The 19339-nt window shown below is 52.4% G+C and overlaps 1 protein-coding gene across 1 annotated transcript; it reads right to left on the bottom strand.

Annotated features, from left to right (window-relative positions):
* Positions 1 to 159: 159 nt before the first annotated feature.
* On the bottom strand, positions 160 to 18226 carry DISP2 (dispatched RND transporter family member 2). Its single transcript, XM_068148528.1, has 8 exons — positions 18062 to 18226; positions 13338 to 13784; positions 11277 to 11306; positions 10570 to 10693; positions 9532 to 9647; positions 8628 to 8746; positions 7473 to 7570; positions 160 to 4660 (listed from the first exon to the last, which is right to left on the bottom strand). The coding sequence occupies exons 1-8, from the start codon at positions 18145 to 18147 to the stop codon at positions 1250 to 1252; spliced, it is 4431 nt and encodes a 1476-aa protein (XP_068004629.1). The 5' UTR covers positions 18148 to 18226; the 3' UTR covers positions 160 to 1249.
* Positions 18227 to 19339: the final 1113 nt, after the last annotated feature.

The raw sequence follows: 19339 nt of genomic DNA on the forward strand, positions 1-19339 counted from the left end.
AGGGCTTGGGTTGTGCGCTCTAGGCAAACGGTCGGACTTGGTTCTTTCAAAGGTCTCTTCTAACCTTTACAGGTCTATGGTTACACAATTCTGTGACAAGGAACCACAATGTTTCCAGTGAAAATGAAGCATCACCCTGCTTTAGGAAAGTTTCTCAGACGCATTTATTTTATGTCAACTCTTCCCAAGAATGTTTTCTCTTTTTTCAACAGCTAAAGGCAAGGGAGTGTTTCTTTTCCTGGTAGAGGAAAAAAAGAACAAACCACCACCAACAAAAGAAAGGTGAAATTCAAGATTCACCAGATAAAGTTTAGAAGTTACATGATTTTGGGGAATGCCTCAAGTGGGAACAAGCTCTGGAGGTGAGCGACTGCGGGGACGAGGACAGCCTTCTCAAAGGGAACATTCACACTGAGTATCTTTGGCAGCACTAGATTTTTTTTGTTGCTGATCGAGCAAACTCAGATTGCTACGGAAAATGGGTTTGGGCTGGTTTCTGCTGCCTCCTGCATGGTTGGCAAGAGACTCTTGGCAACTCAGAAGGCTCAAGGAGGTTTTCTAAATAATATTTGAATGACTTTGATGACATGTATGAACCGGGGCTTTGCATCACCCAGAGTGGTGGTAGGATCACCATCCCTGGAGGCATCCAAGAAACATGAACATAGCACTTTGGAACATGGTTTAACAGCCATGGTGGTGTTGGGTTGATGGTTGGACTCAATGAACTTGGAGGTCTTTTCCAACCCTAAACAGTTCTGTGACTCTATCATAAGGGAGTTTCCGATTCAGCAGACAATGACGGACTTTCTTTTTGTGATTAGCAATACACTCCTCCCTTCATAGCTACATTTCCAGTAGCTGCAGGTTTGGGGGCTGGGTTATGTATTTTTTCACATGAGCTCTTTCTCTGTTAGAAACATGTTGAGGTTATTTCCCTCCTGTGTGAACTTGGCACAAAACCAAAATCCCATCACCTTGCAGGAAATGACAAAACAGGCTTTCTCCATGTGTTCTGTGAGTATGGCACCAGACACTCGGAAGGTCTGAGGGCTTGGACTCCATCCAGACTGGCCTCGCATCCTCTCCCTAGTCTCAGATCTCAGGTTCTGTGGAAAGATAGGTATTGCACAGCTGAAACCTACAACCCAATCTCTGCTCTAAGAGAGGTGGGCGGACAAACACTCATATGTACAGAGATTTCAGCTTCCCCTTCCCCCAGCAGCACAGCTGTGTTGTCTGCAAGGCTTCAGCTGTTGTAGCCAGAACTCGGTGCGCTGGATCGTTTGATCCAGACGTCAGGCATGCCTGGCTGGCTGTTGGGTAGCACAACTGGACCTTCGCTCCCCAGGCCAAAGCGATTCTTCCATGAAGAGCTGTTCTGCTGTGATGCTGCTGGAGAGACATCAAAGACAGTCTCCCTCAGGTCCAGCCGCAGGGTATCTCTCTTCCCGTTCAGGTAGCCTCTCTCTGTCTGGCTGTAGGAATCAGACAGCTCCAAGACGTCAGGACAAGAGCTGGCTGACTCAGCAAGCTTTAGGCCTTGCTCAAAATCACTGATGGACGTCTCGCTGGAGATGTTGAGCATGTCAAAAGAGCTGCCAAGAGAACAAAGGCATCTGTGAGTCTTGTAGGTGTCAGCAGCAGGGAGATGGCTGTTGTCTGAGGTATAATCTGACTGCTGCTGGGCAGTGTCACTAGAACACTGGGACTTATTGAGCTGCCCTTCTTCTTTCACATCATCTGTCTGGATGTGGTCCAGCCCAGACACATCCCAAGCTTTTGGACAGTACTTCCAACAGTGACAGTCTCCACAGAGTCTCTCCCTGTGCATTTCTGCTTCTGAACTGCTGTGCTTATATGGAGAGGAAGTTTGCAGGGCAGGACACCGGCAGAGGCCAGTCTGCTGCTCTCCAAGGGTCTCCTGCAGGTTTTGCCTTTGTCTTTTGAGGGAGGGCTGCATTCCTATTCTGGGGCTTCTGATGTCTTCAGCTTGTGTGTCTTCTGAGAGCCGGTTGGACAGCTTGCTTGTGGAAGTGCTGTTGTCAAAACTGTCACTGAGTTTTCTGGACAAGGGCTGGAGCTCATATTGCTCATTGGCAGTGTTGGACTCCTGGACCTTCCGCAACCGGCTTTGCTTTTCACTCCCTCCACAGGCAAAGTTTCCATTCAGCCCTGACTCATCAGAATAGTCTTTCATGGTGTGGGCACAAGGCCAAAGGATCTGCCCACAGTTCTTCTCTGGGCCAAAGAAGCAGCAGAGTGACTGGAAGAAGAAGCTAGCAAACCCACAGCTGATGCACTTGATCATCATGATGAATATCCCCAGCTTTCGATACACCAGGACCGTTGCAGGCAGCATGATGACCCCTGCGGAGAAGAGAGCAGAAGCTGCCATGGCTGTGGCACAGCTCATCTGCTTCAGGGAAAAGGCCACTCGGCTCAGGCGGTCAGAGTGGGGGCACAGGTGGTAAGAGATGCAGTAGTTGACAGTAAAGTCAACAGAAAGACCAACTGCAGCTGAAATAAAGAGAGACTCCACTGCGTTCAGCTGCCACTCCAAGAGGACCAAAAGGCCAACAGTTACCAGGACAGTGCCTGCAATGGCAGTAACAGAGAAGACACTCAGGAGAACATTCCAGGTAGTGAGCAGCAGCACCACGAAGGAAACGGCTATGGAGAGCCCCATGACCACCATAGTTTCTGTGCTGAGGCTGTGCTGGAGGTTGTATAGCTCTAATTTACTGGTAAACCATCCATTCTGAAGCCCCACAGGGGCAGTTTTGATTTCCTCCCTTAGCCAGAGGTCGATTTCCTCATAGAATTGTTTGGCTTTGCTGTAGTTGAAGCTGTAGTGGTAAACAGTTTGGAACTGCAGCACCAAGGCAGCTAGATCTCCCTCCCTGTCAAACCTGAGGCCCAGGTCATACATACCTGCCCCTTCCCTGTCCTGTTCCAGGAGCATCATTTTGATGCAGTGTAGGAAGACTTCACTTCCGTAAGGGAAAGAGAACTGGTTACAGCAAAGGTTGAAGCTGTGGTCTTGCTGGGAGCACTGGCGACTGCCCATCCACCTGAGAAACTCCTCCATGAAGCACACAGTGGATTTCTGCTCTGTGTCAGGGTAGTAGAAAGTTTTGGTCTTCACTTTTTGGCAGAATTCGAGGAGCCACTTCTGGGCATCAGGGGTTTGGATTGTGAAGGTGACGTCTGTCACTAAGGTGCCATTGCTTTTTGGATTGAAGTGGTCCCCATTATCCACAGGCAGGATGCCCCAGATGATGGTGACAGGCATGCGCTGCCCTTCCCCATGCTCCAGCCTCTGGAACATGAATTGGTGGCAGTACTCGGAGTCGTACCTCTCAAAGGGGTGGCTCAGCCTAAACACCTGAACAGATGATGTTTCCAGAGTTGGGAGCTTGAGCTTGGGGTTGGAGCAGGAAATGTAGGCACCTCCTATGGCTAAGGCAGCAAACCAGCAGATCCAGATGTACCGGAACTTGATGACCCCACAGGGCAGAAGCTTTTCAAATAGCAGCTTGGAGGTTTCAGACAGCATGTTCTGGAGACCCCCGAGAATGTAATGGAGAGAGAGAGCAGCTCTCTTGTGGCCAGTCTTGTTCCAGTAGTCCTCTGGCTTGTAGAGGCAGGCGGCGGCTATGTAGCGCTCATACAACACGGCCGAAGAGGGCAGCCAGGTCACCATGAGCAGCAGACTGGCCAGCACCGAGGTGCCCATGTAGGCAGCAAAGCAGCGGATGGCTGTGATGTTGCTGATGTAGCTGGCGTAGAAGGCAGCGCCCGTGGTGAAGCACGATGCCAGCGTCAGATACCCAAAGTGGTGCATGGTGTGGCTCACCCACTGAGAGAGCCCAGCGGAAGGGTTCTGGCTCTTGCTGAGGTTCCAGAGATCAAAGAAGACAAAGGTGTGGTTGGCACAAATGCTGCTGAGAATGACGACTGCTGTTAGGTTTATGAAAGGGAAATAGGTGAATCTGAAGGCCACCTTGTACAAGAAGTAGGAGATGGTTAAGGAGCTGACAAAGGCAAGCAGGACCATCAGGGTGATAAAGACGGAGCGTAAATAAAAAGAAATGCCTAGAAAAATAGCTAATATTGCCAGGACTGGGTACTTGGTGTCCAGCAGAAGGTAGTGCTGGAAGAGTTTCTGTTTAAGGCCCAGGTCCATTCCGGTGATTGATGTGTAGTTATCAAACAGATCCCAGGATTGAAGATTGTCTAGGTAGATGCCCATCATAGATGCACCTTTCCTGGTAGGCAAAAACAACATGCTGTACTTGAGAGATGGCACTTGGTACTCCATTGTCTGGGGACTGAGAAAATCCCTGTCGACCAAGAAGTGAAGAAGCTGGTAGATGGCATTGAAGTGGGTACACTTCTCTGGGATCTGGGCACACTGAGTGTGTTTCTGCCTCCCAGGCTCAGAACCTATGCAGGAGGGGGTGAGGATTCCTTTGTGGTAGTCTGGAGCACAGGCACGAAGGAGAGCCAGGGTGTGGGAGATGTCTCCTTGGGTTATCTCCAGGCATGAAGACCTGTTGTACAGGACAGCAATGTAGTTCCCCAGAGACCAGCTTGGGCAGCACTCATTGGCTTCAGTGCGCTGGCAGAGGTCTCTGAAATGGACATGGGAGCGGATCTGGAAAAGAGACGAGGGAGCATCATGGGATCACAGACCCATAGAATTGTTTTGATTGGAAAAGGCCTTTAAGATGATTGAGTCATAGTTTCATTCAGGGTTGGAAGGGACCACACGGAGCATCTAGTTCCAACCCCCCTGCCATGGGCAGGGACACCCCACACTAGATCAGGCTGGACAGAGCCTCATCCAGCCTGCTCTTAAACACCTCCAGGGACGGGGCCTCGACCACCTCCCTGGACAACCCATTCCAGTGCTTCACCACTCTCATGGTGAAGAACCTCCTCCTCACATCTAGCCTGAATCTCCCCACCTCCAGCTTCATTCCATTCCCCCTAGTCCTGTCACTACCTGAGATCCTGAGAAGTCCTTCCCCAGCCTTCCTGTAGGCCCCCTTCAGATACTGGAAGGCCACAATGAGGTCACCTGGGAGCCTTCTCTTCTGCAGACTGAACAGCCCCAACTCCTTCAGTCTATCCTCATAGGAGAGGTGCTCCAGCCCTCTGATCATCCTTGTGGCCCTTCTCTGGACACCTTCCAGCACCTCCACATCCTTCTTGTAATAGGGGCTCCAGAACTGGAGGCAGTACTCCAGGTGGGGTCTCACCAGGGCTGAGTAGAGGGGGAGGATCACCTCCCTCGACCTGCTGGCCACACTTCTCCTGATGCAGCCCAGGATCTGATTGGCTTTGCGGGCTGCAAGTGCACACTGAGAGCTCCTGTTGAGCTTCTTGTCCACCAGCACCCCCAAGTCTCTCTCCTCAGGGCTGCTTTCCAGCCAGTTCCTGCCCAGCCTGGATTTGTGCCTGGGATTGCCTTGACCCAGATGCAGGACCCTGCACTTGCTCTTATTGAACTTCATGAGGTTGGCCTGTGCCCACCTCTCCAGCCTGTCAAGGTCCCTCTGGATGGCCTCCCTTCCCTCCAGCTGTCTGCTGCACCACAGCTTGGTGTCATCAGCAAACTTGCTGAAGGTGCACTCAATGCCACTGTCCGTGTCACCCACAAAGATGTTGAATAAGACAGGTCCCAGGACTGATCCCTGAGGGACTCCACTTGTCCCTGGCCTCCACTGGGACATGGAGCCATTGACAGCCACTCTTTGGGTGCGGCCATCAAGCCAGTTCCTTATCCATCTAGTGGTCACCCATCACACCCATGTGTCACCAGTTTGGAGACCAGGATGTGGTGTGGGACAGTGGCGAAGGCTTTGCTCAGGTCCAGGTAAATGACATCAGTTGCTCGCCCCTCATCTATTAATTTTGTCACCTGCTCATAGAAGGCAGCCAGGTTGGTCAGGCAGGATTTGCCCTTGGCAAAGCCATGCTGACTGTACCCAATCACCTCTTCACTATTCTTTTGAGCGAGTAGTGACTCCAGGAGGATCTGCTCCATGATCTTTCCAGGCACAGAGGTGAGACTGACTGGCCTGTAGTTCCCTGGTTCCTGAGTCCAACCATCCTCTAACTCTACCGAGACTGGTGTTAAACCATGCATCTCAGCACCACATCTCTGCATCATTTGAACCCCTCCAGGGATGAGGATTAAAACAACCCCCTGGGCAGCCTGTTTCAGTGTCTTTGAGAACACTTTCAAAGAAGGAATCTCTTCTCATGCCCACCCTAAAGCTCCCCTCATGCAACTTGATGTTGTTTCCTCTTTTCTACCACTTGTTCCTTGGGAGAAGTGACTGACCCCCACCTGGCTCTGATCTTCTTTCAGGGGGTTGCAGAGAGACAGGCGGTCTCAGCAACCTTTTTTCCAGGCTGAACACCCCCAGGTCCCTCAGCTGCTCTTTCCCAGCCCTGTCCTCCAGACTCTTCCCCAGCTTTCTTGCCATTCTCTGGACCTGCTCCAGCTCCTCAATGTCCTCCTTGGAGTGAGGACCCAAAATGGAACCTAGGATTCAAGGTGTAGCCTTACCAGTGCCCAGTCCAGGGGGACAATCTCTGCCCTGGTCCTGCTGGCCACACTCTTGCTGATATAGACCAGGATGCTGTTGGCTGCCTGTGCACATGCTGGCTCATCTTGAGCCTCTGTCACCATCCCCAAGGTGACAGTTCCATTGTCAGAGCTAGGCCCTGCTGCCCAAAATTCTCACCACCTTCTGGTAGATGCCTTTGGCTCTCTTGCAGTGTCCATTTATTCATGCTAATGGCATCTGGTGCTTTGCAGCTGGACTTTGGTGGCAGGTAAAACCACCTGTGTATGGCTAAGGAGGTGAAATACTTTAGAATCCTCTAGGCTGTTCTGTTGTGTGTGTTATTTTTGTCTGACTTCCTTTCAGCCAAAGATTAAAGATTACAGAGGTGTGCCACAAAATCTAGAGGAGTCCATGAAGGTGATCAGGGTGCTGGAGCACCTCTCCTACAAGGACAGGCTGAGGGAGTTGAGTCTGTTCAGCTTGGAGAAGAGAAGGCTCCAGAGAAACCCTAGAGCAGCCCTTCCAGTATCTGAAGGGGGCTGCAGGAGAGCTGGGGAGAGACTTTCTATAAAGGCTTCTAGGGATAAGATGAAGGAGAATAGCTTGAAACTAGAACAGGGTAGATTTAGGTTGGACATTAGGAAGAAGCTCTTTACTATGAGGGTGGTGAGACACTGGAACAGGTTGGCCAGGAAAGTTGTGGACACTTCATCCCTGGAAGTGTTCAAGGCCAGGCTGGATGAGTTTAGCAACATCTGCTAGAGGGAGGTGTCCCTCCACATGGCAGGGGGTTGGAACTGCATGATCTTTGAGGCCCCTTCCAACTCAAGCCATTGGGCAGTCAGGGGAGAGACAGCATGGATGTATGTTCCTTCTGATATTACTAACCTTGTCTTGTTCCATTTGACACATGGACTGAATAGCTTGCAAGTTCCATAAGCTGCCAGCAGTTGTGGACATAAACACCAGCTGGGAGTAGCTCTTTTCTGAAATGGAGAAGAGAAAGAAATGAAAAAACCTACAACAAAAACTCAGAGAGGATTAGGTGCTAAAGACCAACCAGGCTGTTTGCAGCAGGCTCTGTGCAGACGGCAGCGCTCATCTGAGTGCTCTGGAGGACTCCCTGAAGGAAGACGGGAGTGCCAGGTAGCATCTGCCTGTGTGCCTTGATCTCTGCTTCTCACCATGTGTCAGTAGCCTTGGGAGGCTTTCAAAACCCTGTCCCTGTGGTGCCAGTGTGTGCTCAGTGAGCGCTGGCATCTGTTTCTGCACCCCAAGGGAAAGTGAGGGGCTTGCATCCAGCCAGGAACTCCCAAGGAGCTCTCAGCAGCATTTGTGCCAACAACAACAGGGAAGGAGAGGGAACAGAGGGAACTGGAGCAGTGAGGGAGTGGGAATGTCAAGGGAATGGGATCAGGTAGGGATTAAGAGCAGCGGGGGAGTGAGGTGTACACCTGTTTTAGAGTATTCCCTGTTGATGTGGGTAAATGGTGAACACTTTAGTCCTGGTACCACTGCTTTTAAGTCACATTTCTTAAGGGGAGAAAAATTTGTAGAATCATAGAATGTGTCCAGAGAAGGGCAACAAAGCTGGGGAGTGGTCTGGGGCACAGCCCTGTGAGGAGAGGCTGAGGGAGCTGGGGTTGCTTAGCCTGGAGAAGAGGAGACTCAGGGGAGACCTTCTTGCTTTCTACGACTCCCTGAAGGGAGGTTGTAGCCAGGTGGGGGTTGGTCTCTTCTCCCAGGCACCCAGCACCAGAACAAGAGGACACAGTCTCATGTTGTGCCAGGGGAGGTTTAGCCTGGATGTTAGGAAGAGGTTCTTCCCAGCAAGAAAGATTGGCCATTGGAATGTGCTGCCCAGGGAGGTGGTGGAGTCCCTGTCCCTGGAAGTGCTTAAGAAGAGCCTGGATGAAGCAGTTGGTGCCATGGTTTAGTTGATCAGATGGTGTTGGGTGATAGGTTTCCCTGAATACTGGCAGTTCTGTGTGCTGTGGAATTCTGGGCGTGTGACACTCCCCACCCCATCCAGGTTTCACTCACTTGGGGGACCACAAAAGAAACCATCTGCTCCATAGGTCTGTTCCACCATTCTTCGTGTCCTCACTTCTTGTTCTCCTTGAGCAGCCTTCTGTTCTCTGCTGATGCCAGTCTCATCATAGCTAGCAAGAGATCAGATGAATTGTGTAACCTGAAGTCATGTGGCTATGACACACAGTCACTGATGCTACACATAACACAATGGGACCATGAAGATTCTTGAGGGAGCTTTGCCTGGGTGTGAGCTTTGTAACATTGGGTTGATTGTGCCCCTTTACAGGGATCTTCATAAGGATGAGAAGCTGCATCCCCTTGTGCAGATGGGCTGAGTAGCTTCTGCAGCCACAGAATCCCCAGACCCCAGCAGTTTGCCCAGCAGCACAAGGGCCAGGAGGGGTTGGAAGCTCTCCAGAGGAGACCACAACCTCTCTGGGCAGCCTGCTCCAGGCCTCCAGCAGCCTCACAACAAACAAGTTTCTGCTCATCTTCAGGTGGAACTTGTTGCATCCTAGTTTGTGCCCAGAACACAGGAACTTCTTAAAGTCTCTTAAAGTTAAACAGTGACATAAAGACATGAGGAGTTTAGAGCCTAACTCCTGGTTTCCAGAGCAGGGAGCCCAAGTCCAGGCCAGACAAACAGACTTGGAATGGTCTCAAGGCCACCAAAGCCAAACCCTGATATGCCCATGTGTGTGGAGCACAGGGAAGGAGAGCTGGCCATGGTAAGGCCCTGAGTGGGGCAAACACCATCTCTCAACCCCTGGTAATAAGTCCATCACAGTCATACAGACTTTAAACTCTCTGGTGCCTTGGCTCCATGTGTGTTGTAATTCACACAGAGACTTTGAAACATCAAATCTGTAACAGCTAACATCTTCCTCAATCTGCTCAAATCAAACTAAAATACCTTTTCTCCTCAGCATAGGGAGAAAGGGAAAGAGTCTTCTTGTAGCCAGTGTGGCTCTCCATGTTCCTCCAGACAACCAGCTTTCTGCCAATATCAGTGTCCCGGGGCTCAAAACCCTGCAGCCAGGCAAAAGAGCTTTGTCAGCAGCTTGCAGTTTAGTTCAGCTTAGCTTCCCTTCACCTTCATTCTAGACACAGAAGCTGAATTTATTACAGCATCTTGGAGAGATGCACAAATTGTATTTTCCCTGGAGATGTTCCCTCCCAAAGCTCACAGAATTCAAACATTTCTCCTTTTCTTTCCTTTTCTTTCCTTTTTGGGGCAAGGATGACTCTGGTTCTCTCTCCCTGAGATCATAAGACTCTTCTCCTCCTCTTTAAGTGAAATAGACATTTACAAAAGGAGAGCAATTTTCCTGTTCCTGGACAAACTTTGGTCTATATTTATGTTCTTAGGGTCCTTCCGTTGATGAGAGACAGAGATGCCTTTAGAAAATAGGGGATCCTGCATGGCAAACCTGGTGCAGCAGTGCTCAGCACAGGGCAGCCTCTCCATTTCAAGGGCACAGAGACTCTAGGAGCCAAAGCCAGCTCCTCCACCCAGCCTAGTGAGTCCTTTTGGGCAGCCTCCAGCAGTGGTAGCAAAAGGAGCAATCCCACTTTGTGCTGGAAGTGTCTCCACAGCAGGGTTAGTGTGTGAGTCCTCAGCACTGCTGAGAGCTGGGCTGTGCTCTTCCTGTGGTGTCAGAGAAACAGCAAATGCTGTGGGTTACTCTGACATGTTACATCTGTCCTGAAGGAACCTTGGCTTTGGTTGCAGACTGGGAAGATGTCAGTTAAGGACAGCAGTTTACTGATACACAGGGACATTTTTTCTGCTGCCTTTCAGGTGCTTGATTTACTGCCCTACCTCGCTGCCTCTGTCTTCAAAGAAGGGAGGAAGTAAATGCTCATTTTATATGGCAGGAAAAAAATGTATCCTTGGTTTGCTGCAGAGTTTCTTCATCTTCTCGTTGATGTGTCAAGCACAGGGACTTACCATTAAGGGTTCTGAGAAGTCAGGCAGATTGCCAACAAGCAGACCAGCCATGGTGCAAACCACAGCTGTCACTGAGCACAACACCAGCACAGCCACAGGCCACTCTGCGACCAATTGAGAGTAACTGGAACCAACAGGAGAAGAGAAAATGCAGCTGTTAAGGCTCTTCTGCTGCCAAAGCAAAGGAAGGGCAGAGTTAGGGCTTTCTGGTTTGAGCAGTTACTGGAGAGCTGGGAGGCTGTGGTACAGCTGTTAATGAAGATGCTACACCTCCCAGTGGATGCTTGTAGGCCATGCTGATTAACTCGGGTAATTACATTTGGCCTCCCTACATTTTCCTGCCTTTTCAATCAGAAGTAATAAAGCCCAGGCTCTTGCATCCTAGGGCAGAATGAAGCTTTAAATATTAAACTTAAAAGATTACATTTTAAAATAGCTTCTTCCTCCCCCCCCTCCCCCCCCCCGTGTGATCTAAGCCTGTAGCTGCCTGTGTCTGTCACTTAATAAAGCAAACCTGTTCATAATTTCAACCCTCTGAACCTGGGGCAGGGCACTGGAAAGAGGCAAAGGTGGCTTCTTGCCAAGCAGTTCCAGGCAGAACCCCGGGGCTCTAAGGCAGGCTGGTGTTGGGATCTTACTCCTAGGAGACATATGGTAGGAGAACAGTGACAGGCCAGAGGGACAGGAGGTTTTGATAATGAATATACCTTTTTGGCATCCTGAAGGCTTTGTCATGTCTGCAGACAAGAAAAACAACAACAACAAAAAAAAAAGTGTTTAATTGTTGTTTTCCAACCAGGCCCATAAGCAAGTTCATAGAATCACAGAATGGGTTGGGTTGGAAGGGACCTTCAATATCATCCATTTCCAACCCCCCTGCCATGGGGGGTTCTGCATGAATTCATGTAAGGGAGAGCAGAGCTTTTTCCTCTCCCGCTGGCATTTAACCAGAGGAGGACAGGTACCCACTCCTCATTTTTCCTGCTCTAAGGAAATCCCAGTTCTGAGCTTGCTGGTTCAAGAAGGGCAGAGACTTGCTGGAGAGGGTACAGCAAAGGGCTACAAAGATGCTGAGGGGACACTGAAACATCTGAGGAAGAAAGACTGAGAGAATTAGGGTTTCTAGGCAGGAAAAGAGCAGCCTGAGGGGGATCTCATCAATGCTGATCAATACTTCAAGGGTGGGAGTCAGGAAGATGGGAGCAGGCTTTGTTCAGTGGTGCCCAGGGACAACACAGGGGGCAATGAGCACAGACTGGAACATCAGAAGTTCATCTGAACAGGAGGAGGAACTTCTTTAATTGAAGAGTGCTGGAGCTCTGGAGCAGGCTGCCCAAGAGGGGTGGTGGAGTCTCAATCCCTGGAGAGATTCCGGACCTGCCTGGATGTGCTCCTGTGTGACCCTCTCTAGGTGACCCTGCCAGGAAGGTTGGAAAAATCCTTAGGGATTATGAAGAGAGGGGTCTTTCTGGCAGCACACTGCCCATCCTCTGCAATTCTCTCCCAATAGCTTCTCAAGCAGGTTTGTTGGGATTTAAAGCCCCATTCCAGATGATGAAGTTATCACTTCCTTGTCTGCTAGCACTGCACCTTCTGCAAATATAGACTCATAGAACTGATGGGTTGGAAAAGACCTCTAAGGTCATCGAGTCCAGCTGTCAACCCAACATCACCATGGCCACTAAGTCCCAAAGTGCCATATCCACAGGTTTCTTGAACACCTCCAGGCATGGGGACTCCACCACCTCCCTGCACAGCCTGTTCCAACCCCTGACCACTCTTGCAGGAAAGACATTGCTTCTCATCTCCAACCTAAGCCTCCCCTGGCAGAGTTTCAGGCCATTTCCTCTTCTGTCACCTGATACTAGGGAGAAGAGACCAACCCCCACCTCATTCCAGGAGGTTCTGGCATGATTTGAATCCAGCTGCATTTCCTGCTGAAAGAGCCTGTAGGGAGATTGTAGCTGGCAACTTTGTTGGTAGGGTGGGAACTAAACAAGACCCAAGCTCCACTCTTCTGGCTGCAATTGCTCTGAACTGCAAGCACAAGCAAATTAAATCCTCTGTCAGTGGCCAGAAAATGGGACCAGAAAGGACTTCTGTGCATAACCCTGCACCACTGGGGAAAGGTGCCATCATGTGCTCTGGTAGCACAGGCATGGCTGTTTGAGTACTGAAAGTAGACTCCAAAAGGAGGGATGGTTCTGGCTGGAAGGGGCAGAGATTGTAGCTCTGGCTGTTGGGACACCCACCCTGTACACAGGGCTGCAGCATCTCCTCTATGGGGACAGGCTGACAGAGTTGGGGATGTTCAGCCTAGAGAGAAGAAGGCTCCAGGGAGACCTTAGAGCAGCTTTCCAGTACCTGCAGTGGCTGCAGGAGAGCTGGGGAGGGTCTTTGGACAAGGGCTGGGAGTGCCAGGATGAGGGACAATGGCTTTGAGCTGGGAGATTGAGACTTGAGATGAGGAAGAAATTCTTTACAGTGAGGGTGGTGAGACACTGGAACAGGTTGCCCAGGGAGGCTGTGGCTGCCTCCTGCCTGGAGGTGGATAAAGCCTTGAGCAACTCGGGCTGGTGGGAGGTGTCCCTGCCCACGGCAGGGGGTTGGAACTGGATAAGCTTTAAGGTCCCTTCCAACCCAAACCTTTCTATGATTCTATATAACCCATGTTTCATGCCTCCCCACTCAGGCCCTTCTGATCCCCACCACAAAGTTCTGGAGATGCTTCTGGAGAGCCCCTGAGCCTCTCTTCACGTGCCTCTTACCTGACAGTCACAATGTGGTGCTGCACCGGCCGCCGCTGTCCCGGGGACCACTGTTTCCAGGGGGCCTCTGAGGCGTCTTGGTGGGACACTGGTGTGGGATCACTGCTGGAGAGGTGGGAACAGAGGATGGGCCTCTCGCCATGGCCTGGGAGCAGGGGCAGGCCAAAGCTGCCCTGGGGCTCCTGCTGGTTGCAGGGGTAATAGGGGTGGTGCTGCTGCAAGTCCTGGGAGCTGGACGGCACCCGGCCATTGGACTGGGTGGAGACTGGCCCAAGTGTGTGGCTGGAGGAGGGCAGGTGGTCTTCCCCCAACCTGGGGGATGCAGGAATGGGGCAGTGATGCACTGGGCATATCCTTTCCCAGGAAGTGCCACTGTAGCTGGGCTCAGTGTTCCCGATCTCTGGCATGGCGAGGCAGATCTGGCAGGGTCCTGCATTGCGTTTGTCTCTGTGAGAGAAGAGAAAGGTCTGGTGTGGTGACCCAGCAGGGCAGGAGAAGAGCTGCACAGGGGGATGGTGTGCTGCCAATTGGAGACTCTCACAGACCTCCCACATAACACCAGATCATAAAATCATGAAGGCTGGAAAAGATCTCCAAGATCATTGAGTCCAACCCTTAACCCAGCACTGCCAGGGCACCACCAAACCATGGCCCTCAGCACCACATCTCCACAGCTTTGAAAACTCCAGGAACAGGGACTCTACCACTGCCCTGGGCAGCCTGTCACAGGCCTTGACAACCTTCAGAGGGAAGAAAGCGGTCCTCTTGCCCAACCTAAACCTCCCCTGGTGTGACTTGAGGCTGTTTCCTCTTGTCCTGTCACATGTTCCTTAGGAAACCCGTGTCTGTGAGAAGAGACTGACCCCCGCTGTGTCTGTGCACAGGCATCGCTTTGTTTGATATTGCACAGGGGAGCCCAGGCTGCTGCTTTACTGGTTTTGCTGAAGCACCAGCTCTCAGCCTTTCCTCAGCTTCCTGCTCAGCTTTTCTCTCATTGTCTCACCTAACCAGGCATTTTTGCCATCACATCTATCCAAGGTTTTGAACACCTCTGCACAGCCACTGGTGGAAGCTTCCTGTGCTACAGGGAGGCCACTGCCACCCAAAGTTGGGGTTGCTGAAGACCTGTCAACATATTTGACACCTTTGGGACCGACTGGGCATCAATGGTGTCTGAGCCATGGAAAAGGCTATGGAGGCAGCCCGACAGCCTCCATTCTCTTTCTCAAGAGCTGGATGCAACCAAAAACCTGCTGGGAAAAGAGAACAAGGAGGTGCAGGACCAGGGACAGGCTGCTTCTGGTACCCATGGCAATGAGATGTGTTCCTCATGCTCTTTGATTCCTAATCTCTTCCTCTGAGCTATCTAGCCAGTGGGAAACCCCAATTTATGGATCTACCTGGAGTGACAGTGGGAGGTTTTTTGAAAGGAGTACCAAGGCATGGGCAGCCTACCTCATGTGGGGGAACACAGGAAAACAGGCAGGATAAGGTCAGGACCTCTAAGGAGACTGCGTTCTGCTGTTCCACCTCAGCTGGGACAGGGAGCAGGAGGAGGCCCTGCAGAGATAGGAGCTGAGGGGGTTGTGATTCCAGTCTCCTGATGCGGGCTGTCTCCCTCCCACAGAATCACAGAATGTGTGGTTTGGAAGGGACTCTCAAAGGTCATCTTGTCCAACCTGCTCACAGGCAGCTGGGACATCAGTCTGCTGAGGGCCCCAGCATGTTTGACATTGAATGTCTCCAGGGATGGGGTCTCAACCCATTCCAGGCATCCCTCAGAGACCAGCATTCCTCTGTGACACTCAGACACTGCCCACCAAAGGTGTCATGGGCCATGGCTTTAGCTGCTGCCCACCTTCCCATCAGCCTGAGCTTCAAAGCCCCAGGAGGAGGATTTGCTGGGCACATGCTGCTTTGTCTCCTTGTCCTCGGGATGGCTTCACTACCAGCACAGGGAGGTGAGCTGGGGCAGACATTTTGTGGGGCAGGGAAGCTGTCACCTTCCATTTCCTCAGCCACCCCATTCCCTTGGTTTGTTTCTGGTCTTGCTCCCCTCTGAGCCATGCAGCAGGAGAGCATGCCTAAGAGAGGAGAAATGGGCCAAAACCATTCAGTGTTTTGAAGGAAAGCCTCTTTATAGGTCTGCTGCTCCCAGCCCCAGCCCCAAGACCATTTCTGGAAGCATTTTTCTTTTTTTTTAATGGAAATGTTGTCTCACCTTCCCCACACTAAGGAGAGGATCAGGAAGGCAGCACTTTGCATATGAAAGATGGGAAACACCTACCAGGGCAATGGAGCTGTCTGGTGCCTGACTCAAACCACAACTTCTGTGGGCAGAAAATCTCCAGGGGGAGTGAAAATAAATGACAGAAGGGGGAAGAATCTGCATCCTAACTACCAACTGTGTCCTTGTGCCTGGAGCTTCTTCCCACCTGAGTGCTGGCTGAGGATGAGCCAGCAGTGTGCTCAGGTGGCCAAGAAGGCCATTGGCACCCTGGCTTAGATCAGGAATGGTGTGGCCAGCAAGTCTGGGGAAGTGATTCTTTCCCTCTGCTGAGCACTGGTGAGGTCACACCTTGAATCAGCAAATTTGCAGATGGCACCAAGCTGGGGGCAGGAGTTGATCTGTTAGAGGATAGAGAGGCTCTGCAGAGGGACCTTGCCAGGCTGGACAGATGGGCAGAGTGCAACGGCATGAGATTTAACGCATCCAAGTGCCGGGTTCTGCACATTGGCCACAGCAACCCCATGCAGTGCTACAGGCTGGGGTCAGAGTGGCTGAGAGCAGCCAGGCAGAGAGGGACCTGGGGGTACTGGTTGATAGTAGGCTGAACATGAGCCTGCAGTGTGCCCAGGCAGCCAAGAGGGCCAATGGCATCCTGGCCTGCATCAAGAACAGTGTGGCCAGCAGGAGCAGAGAGGTCATTCTGCCCCTGTACACTGCACTGGTTAGGCCACACCTCGAGTACTGCGTCCAATTCTGGGCCCCTCAGTTTAGGAAGGAGGTTGAGCTGCTGGAACAAGTCCAGAGAAGGGCAACGAAGTTGGTGAGGGGTTTGGAGCACAGCCCTGTGAGGAGAGGCTGAGGGAGCTGGGATTGCTTAGCCTGGAGAAGAGGAGGCTCAGGGGAGACCTTCTTGCTCTCTACAACTCCCTGAAGGGAGGTTGTAGCCAGGTGGAGGTTGGCCTCTTCTCCCAGGCAACCAGCACCAGAACAAGAGGACACAGTCTCAAGCTGTGCCAGGGGAGGTTTAGGCTGGATGTTAGGAAGAAATTCTGCACAGAGAGAGTGATTGCCCATTGGAATGGGCTGCCCAGGGAGGTGGTGGAGTCACCATCATTGGAGGTGTTTAGATAGGGTGCCTGGTTGCATGGTTTAGTTGACTAGGTGGTGTTGGATGATAGGTTGGACGCAATGATCTTGAAGATCTCTTCCAACCTGGTCTATCCTATCCTATCCTATCCTATCCTATCCTATCCTATCCTATCCTATCCTATCCTATCCTATCCTATCCTATCCTATCCTATCCTATCCTATCCTATCCTATCCTATCCTATCCTATCCTATCCTATCCTATCCTGCTGAATTCATCTCTCTAACTGAACTGTCCCAGTCTTCAGCATTTCTTTCAGGAGATCTGTTGGAATGAGCAAAGCTCTCTCAGGCAAGCAAAGCTGTTGGGGCTTCTGTGACAGCTCTGACCCCTTCAGGTGTCCAAGATTGAAAGCAGGGCTGGATTGTGTGAGTCACTCAGTGAGCACCCAGAGCCCAAAGCACACCAACCTCTGGCTGAGAGCTTCAGAGCTGACTAAGGAGAAGCAACTGCCCTGTTGGTTACCCTGGGCAGGTGGGGATGTTTCAGCATGAATGTCCTGTACCAGGCAGAAGTGGAACTCTGTGGCTTCCAGAAAGAAATTCATGTGCTGTTGACCTCAGAGTGGGCTCTGGACAAACAGAATCAGAAGAGCTCAGATCTGTTGCCTCCAGTCCAACAAAAGACAATGTGCTTGGGGATGGCTCCTTGCCCATCACTACAGGCTTGGTGATCTTTCCAGAAAATGACAATGACTGTGACTGCCAACCTGGTTTGAGACATCAGGTAAAGCAACATATGGTGCAGGGGGAAGACGACGAGGCTGCAGGGGTTGGAGAAGAGCTTTGCAGTGAAAACCAGCTTGCCTTGAGCCCATAGACTGGCGCAAAGAGAATGGTCTGAACCATGCTAAGCTGCGCCAGAATCAGCTTACCCCTTGCTGCAGAGGGAAGAGCTCACCATACTGTACGACACAAACCTGCCAGGGCGGCCAAGCCGGGGCAGCTAAGCCCCTCCAGGGGTGGTGGGCTTGGCATGTTGCGCCTGGCCCCGGGCGGCAGCACCGGGACACCAACCGGGCACTACAGACCTCCCGACCGCCAGGGGCGGCCAGCGAGGGGCTCTACCCGCTCTCTCGGTGGGCAGTGGGCACACAACGGGGCCCAACACCTGGAAATCCCCGCAGGCACCGGGCACCACCACCCCCACACAGCCAAGAGCGGCGGCAGTGTGGCACCTCCCCTCCCTCCGCGGCTCCAGCTCCGCAGAGCCGGTACCGACCACAGCGCTGGCCCCACCGGGGCACAGGAGTGGGAGACAAGCCCCGTTCCTCCCACCCCCGGCCCTGGTGTCCCTTGTGCCCCTTGTCCTTTGCCCTGGGCCGAGTCCCTCGCTGGCGGCTCCTACCTGGGTGAGGCGGCGGCGGCGCGGCCGCGGCGGGGCCCCGGGGCCCGGGGCTGCTCCGGGGTCCGGCAGCCCGGGGCGGCCTCCATAGCGCTGTCCGCGGTGCTGAACCCGCCGGCACGGCTCTGTCCGTGGTGCCCAGGGCTCCCGGCGCGGTGGCAGCGCCCGGTTCGGTTCCGCCCAGCGCCTGCGCGGCCGCGGAGGCGGGTCCGGTGCGGGCGGCCAATAGCCGCGGGGCCCGAGGAGAGCAGAGGAGGGGATGGGAGGGTAGGAGAGCACCGAGCTGGGCCTGACCGGCCCCTCCCGCCGCCCCCACTGTCAGCCTGGCTCCGGGGGTGGCGGGCAGGGTGCGGGGCAGGACCTGGTGGAGCGAGGGGGTGGTGGCTTCTCCAGGGCGGGGGATGGAATCGCAGGACCATTTCAGTTGCGAAAGACCTTTAAGCTCATCCAGTCCAACATTCTCTAACTACCAAGGCTGGTGCTAAACCATGTCCCTCAGCACCACACCTGGACCAAAGCATCTTTCTTGGCCACAACCCCCTTCTCCCTGTACTCACTCCCAGCATCAAGCAGCTTCTGAGGGAAGGTAGCTTGAAGGGGAGCAGCAAGGTGGGGCTGCAGGCACCAACAGGGCACGGATATGGTAAATGTGGTGCTGAGGGACAGCAGTGGACTTTGGATTGTTGAGTTAATGGTTGCACTGGATGATCTTAAAGGGCTTTTCCATGATTCTATGAGCCCCTTTTGGTGGCAGGTCCCTCAGCAGAGTTGTGCTCCTTCTCAGACCCAAGTGGGGAATGCTCCCAGAAGTTCTTCCAGTCACACAGGACAGCATTTTGAAGAGTCTGGGTTCACCTTCTGCATTTAGCAGCATTAAAGAAGTAGCAATTTGTTGGAGCAGATGGTAGTTTTGAAACAAGTTGAAAGTGTGAAGAACACAAGGTCAGACACGGTTCCCCCCTGCAGAATCCTGCTAACATTGTCTATTGATACCATGAAATCACACCAAGTTCCATCTCCTTGTGCCCTGGGGAGAGCTCCCCACTAAGCCTGTGGAAGACTCAAAGTGGCGGTTCCTTCTACAACCTCTCCCGTGCCAAGAACCGTGACATTCCTCGTGCTAGGAAGGGCCTAGGCCTTTCTCTGACTGTGTGTATGGCTGTCAAGTGGTGGTGAACTTCTCCCTTGCCATCATCCTGTGGGTAGCCATGGCAATAGCCACCACCTCCTTCCTTCTCATGGCCATGTCCCTGGCACTCACTGTGGCAGTGCCCTTCTTCC

Source organism: Melanerpes formicivorus, unplaced genomic scaffold, assembly GCF_026170545.1.
Source record: "Melanerpes formicivorus ecotype bairdi unplaced genomic scaffold, bMelFor1.0.p_v2 SCAF_16, whole genome shotgun sequence".
Classification (NCBI taxonomy): domain Eukaryota; kingdom Metazoa; phylum Chordata; class Aves; order Piciformes; family Picidae; genus Melanerpes; species Melanerpes formicivorus.